Source organism: Dendropsophus ebraccatus, chromosome 2, assembly GCF_027789765.1.
Source record: "Dendropsophus ebraccatus isolate aDenEbr1 chromosome 2, aDenEbr1.pat, whole genome shotgun sequence".
NCBI lineage: Eukaryota > Metazoa > Chordata > Amphibia > Anura > Hylidae > Dendropsophus > Dendropsophus ebraccatus.
Window position 1 is genome coordinate 179,265,698 of NC_091455.1, and position 5,000 is coordinate 179,270,697.

The following is a 5,000-nucleotide window of genomic DNA, read 5'->3' on the forward strand; positions in this document are numbered from 1 at the left end:
CTTCACGTGTTTGCTCAGGTGGTCGCTGCGCATGAAGCGCTTGTTGCACACCGGGCAGGCGAAGCGCTTCTCCCCGGTGTGGGTGCGCAGGTGGCGCTGCAGCTCGTCCGAGCGGGTGAACCTCTTGCCGCAGAAGAGCCAGTTACAGACAAAGGGCCGCTCCCCGGTGTGCCAGCGCAGATGGGCCTTCAAGTGCGACGTTTTGCCGTATACTTTCCCGCATCCGGGGATGTGACAGCTGTGCAGCCCCTTCCGCCGTAGACTCGCCCCCGCGGGGCCCAGCCGCTCCGCTTCCTGGCAGTTGGGGCAGTCACACGTGGCTCTCCCGGAGTAGCGGCGGGCCGAGGAGCGGGGGGAGCCTCCTAGGGGCCCGGTGGGGGCTAGCATAGAACTGGCAGATAGGGGGGAGGAGGACGGGTCAGGGTAAGTCCCAGGGCCGAGCACCGGCTTAAATCCGTCCATTAGGTGCTGTCCTGCGGGGCTGAGAAGGTGACCTCCGGGGGTCCCCCCTGCGCCCCCACCTCCTCCTCCGGCTCCTCCACTCCCCCCAGTTCCAGCTCCTCCGCCTCCCCCTGTGGTAAAGTGTCCAAACCCGGCTGCGGTGTAGTCGGAGCCGTATCCGCCCAGCGGGGAGTGCAGGGAGCCCTGCAGGGAGCCGGGGTGCAGCGCCGCTCCTGCCCCGGGACTCTGAACGTCTATCCAGCCAGCACCGACTTCCCACCAGCTGGAGGCGCTACCGGCAGCGGCTGCACTCACGTCCCCGGTGTGAGAGGGCTTGAACCACGACTCGTAGGGGTGAGCCATCCCGACCCGGGGGTAGATGCTCTGCAGTCCGTCCACAGACGCGTGCACCTTGGACAGGAAGACCGGCTGGTGGTGATGGGACGCGGCCGCCGCTGCGGCTGCCGCTGCCGCCGCCGCTGCCGCCGCCGCCTCCTGGGATCCTCCGCTGACCGGGAAAACAGAGTACTCGTTAGCAAACGGGGAAGCGGCTGACACCGGACAGTTCCCTCCTCCACCTCCGCCGCCTCCACCACCACCGCCACCTCCGGAGGAAGTCAACGAGAAGGCGCTGGAGCCCGGGGAGCCCCCGCAGCTGAACGAGTCCGACACCAAGGCGGCCGCAGCAGCCGCAGCCGCCGCAGCCGCCGCCGCTGCTGCTGCACTAGAGGATGAAGAGCCGCCCCGGGAGGAGCTGCCGACCCCGAAGCCAGAGAGGGAACCGGAGCCCAGGGTACAGCTACCGGAGGAGGAAGAGGACGAGGAGCGCTTCCACGGGTGGAATCCCTTCCCGAAGGAGCCCGAGCTATCGGACAGGGAGGACGGGGACGGGCTGGGGCTGCCGATCTTGTTACAGGTGGCTGCGAGCATGGCAAGGGGTGTAGATCCCAAGCGCGGCTCTTCCTGCGGGGAAACGGGGAGAAGAGCGGGAGAAAACGTCAGTAATGGCATCCCAAACACATGGCGCCAACTTATACCTGCTCACTGTATATAGCATTATATAGAACAACAAGTTGTATCATTAGTATAGTATGGTGCACCAGGTGATAGCAAGACAGCAAAGTCCTAACATTACTATATAATATATCACATCGAACGTTGTATCCTTACTATAGGTCTATTGTATATATTCCTGTATACAGGAGCTCATATAACACACATATAATATATAACACACATATAATATACAACACACATATGACACAGTTGTATTATTACTACAAGTATATATACCTGTATAATAACACAGCTGCTTCATACATGGAAAGTTTGATCATTACTTCAGGTGGGTAACTTCACCACTTCAACATACAAAGGACAAAGTTGTATATATATATATATATATATAAATATATATGTATCATCCTATCACACAATGTTATTGTTTGTACATTATTCATCACATATTCATAATAAATATAATACATGCAAGGTCATTCCCCTATACACAGCTGCACTTGCAAAGTTGTATCCCCATTCACTGTACAGGCTGTATAATCATTTTGCATACACTAATATATATATATATATATATATATATATATATATATAATCGCCGTCTCATATATAACACATAAAAAGTTGCATCATCGCTCCATGCATCGTACTGTATATAACACCATAGAAAACTGTGCTGCCTAATACTAATACGCACCTAAGATGCAAAATGGTATCAACATACAGTTAGTATATTGCACAGCAATAAAAAAAAACAAAAAAAAAACACTACCTCATACAATATATATATATATATATATATATATATATATATATATATATATAGTTGTATGGCAATCCTAACTTTACCACCTATCTTTACCCAGCATATAGCGTTACATGTTACATTCAAATTTCTACTGGAACCATAGATCGATGGATCAATAGATAAGACAGGTAGATAGAAAGATAGATAGATAATATAAGATAGATAAATAGATAGATAGATAGATAGATAGATAGATAGACAGATAGATAGATAGACAGATAGATAGATAGAAGATAGATAGACAGATAGATAGATAGAAGATAGATAGGTAGATAGATAATATAAGATAGATAGATAGATAGATAGATAGATAGATAATATAAGATAGATGGATAGAAAGACAGAAAAAAATGTTCAAGAGACCTGAAACAACTAAGTTTTCTGTTAAAGTGCATTTGCATAACTCAAGGTATATGCAGCCACATGGCGAAGCACAACTCTGTGGATATATTGACATATAAAAGACAGATGGATGGATGGATAGAGAGAGATAGACAGACAGAGACAGAGAGATAAATAAGAGAGCAACAGATAGTACAGTTGCGTCTATGTTTACGTGTATATAGTATTTACTGTTTCTGACCCATTCCTATATATACATACATATATATACTGCTACATGTATCAGTAATAACAGTCTTCATTCATTGTAATGATGTAATTTCCTTCAGCCTTATAAATTTCCACTTCTTTAACTTCTGTTTAATAATATGTTATGTATAATAATAATAATAATAATAATAATAATAATAATAATAATATTTATTCAATAACTATAAATATTTACCCAGAATTCTAACCATTCTACAATAGTTCTACATTTTTTCATAGTACTATTATAATATGTATGTACTAAAAACACGTATGTGCCGGTATATCACTGTGTAGGGTTATCTATCTATCTATCTATCTCCTATCTATCTATCTATCTATCTATCTATCTATCTCCTATCTATCTATCTATCTATCTATCTATCTATCTATCTATCTCCTATCTATCTATCTATCTATCTATCTATCTATCTATCTATCTATATATCGATTTAATTTTGTGCCTATGATTAAAAATAATACATGAAATAATTCTAAATTCCAAACTTTCCTATTCCATACAATTATCTTCCTTCAAACTTTAGTTACATTTTCCAGAAAACACGAGCTAAATGGAGACAATGAATAGAAGAGAGAGAAGTGAGTCCTAAAGTATTTGGGGAGCTGTGTCCCCCCCCCCCCCCCCCCCGGCCATGCACACACGGGGCCCCCCGGCCATACACACACGGGGCCCCCCCGGCTCTCAGCAGCGGAAACTTCTCGCCACAGTTGTTTCCATTAAAACTTTCCAGTGTCCGAACGTTCCAGGCAGGTGAGAAACACAAGAAGCCAATCACAGGGGATGAGAACCGGGAACAAGTCGGTGCAAAGTCCCGCACAATCCGGCGGCGCTAATGGGCTCCAGAAGGAAGAGACGGATCACGTACCTGTGGAGAAGAGGCTGGAGAGTGCTACCCGGGGCCGCCTGCAGTCATGTACCGCGCCGGTGCTATCAGTCCGGTGCCGCCGCTGCTCTGCTCTCCTGCCCGGCAGTGACTCTGCCCCCTCCTCTCTGTCCCTTCCTCTTCTCTCCCTCGCACTACAGCAGAGTGATGCCGGCCCCTGCCCGGAGCTGCGCTATTATAGGCGGTAAGAAAGCCAAGCAGTAATGGCAGCACTCACCCCCAGCAGAGACGTGGCCATCCCAGCAGTGCCCTCCTCAGAGGATCCGTTTTATACGTACATATCAGAGCTGGCTTTTTTTTTAGAGGTGTGCGATCCAGTGATCGGGTCCGCCCATCCCCGCACTATTGTAGCTCCTCTCCGGCTTTGAAGTACCGCTGAGCCCCTGCCAGCCAATCACAGGCGCCGCAGCCCGGCTCAGCTCACCCTGCCGCTCCTCCCTCTGCCGCCAGGGGGGGCTGCTGCTCACACAATGACAGCTCCCCAGCAGCGCCTTGCTGTCTCTACCCCCCGGCTGTACACCAGCAGCTTCTCCAGGGTTATTATTGGACAAGTTCACTGGGAATCTTCTTCTCATCACTTTTAGTGCTTCATCTTCTTCTTCTTGTAGTTTTTCCCCCCTTCTTCTTCTTTTTTTATTGTAGTGGGAAATGTCTGCCTGGCATTGGCTGCAGCTGACCTTGGCTTTTACATACAGCTTCCTGGGTTATTATCACTTGCTGCTTTTCCCTAACTTTTCATCTGGTTACAGAACATTGGCTTGATGGTGAGAATATATATATATATATATATATATATATATATATATATATATATATATATATGTATAAAACTAGAGGGGAACTACAAGTAGCTGCCTAGATCCCCATGTCCTGGAGCATCTAGAAAGCTCCAGCCTGTATGAAGCAGGGAATCTCCTATCTATCCATCTATCTCCTATCTATCTATCTATCTATCTATCTATCTATCTATCTCCTATCTATCTATCTATCTATCTATCTCCTATCTATCTATCTATCTATCTATCTATCTATCTATCCATCTCCTATCTATCTATTATCTATCTATCTATCTATCTATCTATCTATCCATCCATCTATCTCCTATCTATCTATCTATCTATCTATCTATCTATCTATCTATTATCTATCTATCTATCTATCTATCTATCTATCTATCTATCTATCTATCCATATCCTATCTATCTATTCTCTCTCTGTTATCTGACAACCTATATATA

The 5,000-nt window shown here is 46.4% G+C and overlaps 1 protein-coding gene across 1 annotated transcript in view; it reads right to left on the reverse strand.

Annotated features, from left to right (window-relative positions):
- The window catches only part of SP8 (Sp8 transcription factor), a 5,631-nt gene extending 1,580 nt beyond the window's left edge, over window positions 1–4,051 (reverse strand). The window contains 4 exon segments of the mRNA XM_069958812.1: window positions 1–888; window positions 890–939; window positions 942–1,404; window positions 3,980–4,051. The exon segment at window positions 1–888 is cut by the window's left edge and continues 1,580 nt beyond it. Coding sequence (XP_069814913.1) covers window positions 1–888; window positions 890–939; window positions 942–1,404; window positions 3,980–4,000 — 1,422 coding nt within the window. The 5' untranslated portion in view covers window positions 4,001–4,051.
- Between the last annotated feature and the right edge of the window lie 949 nt (window positions 4,052–5,000).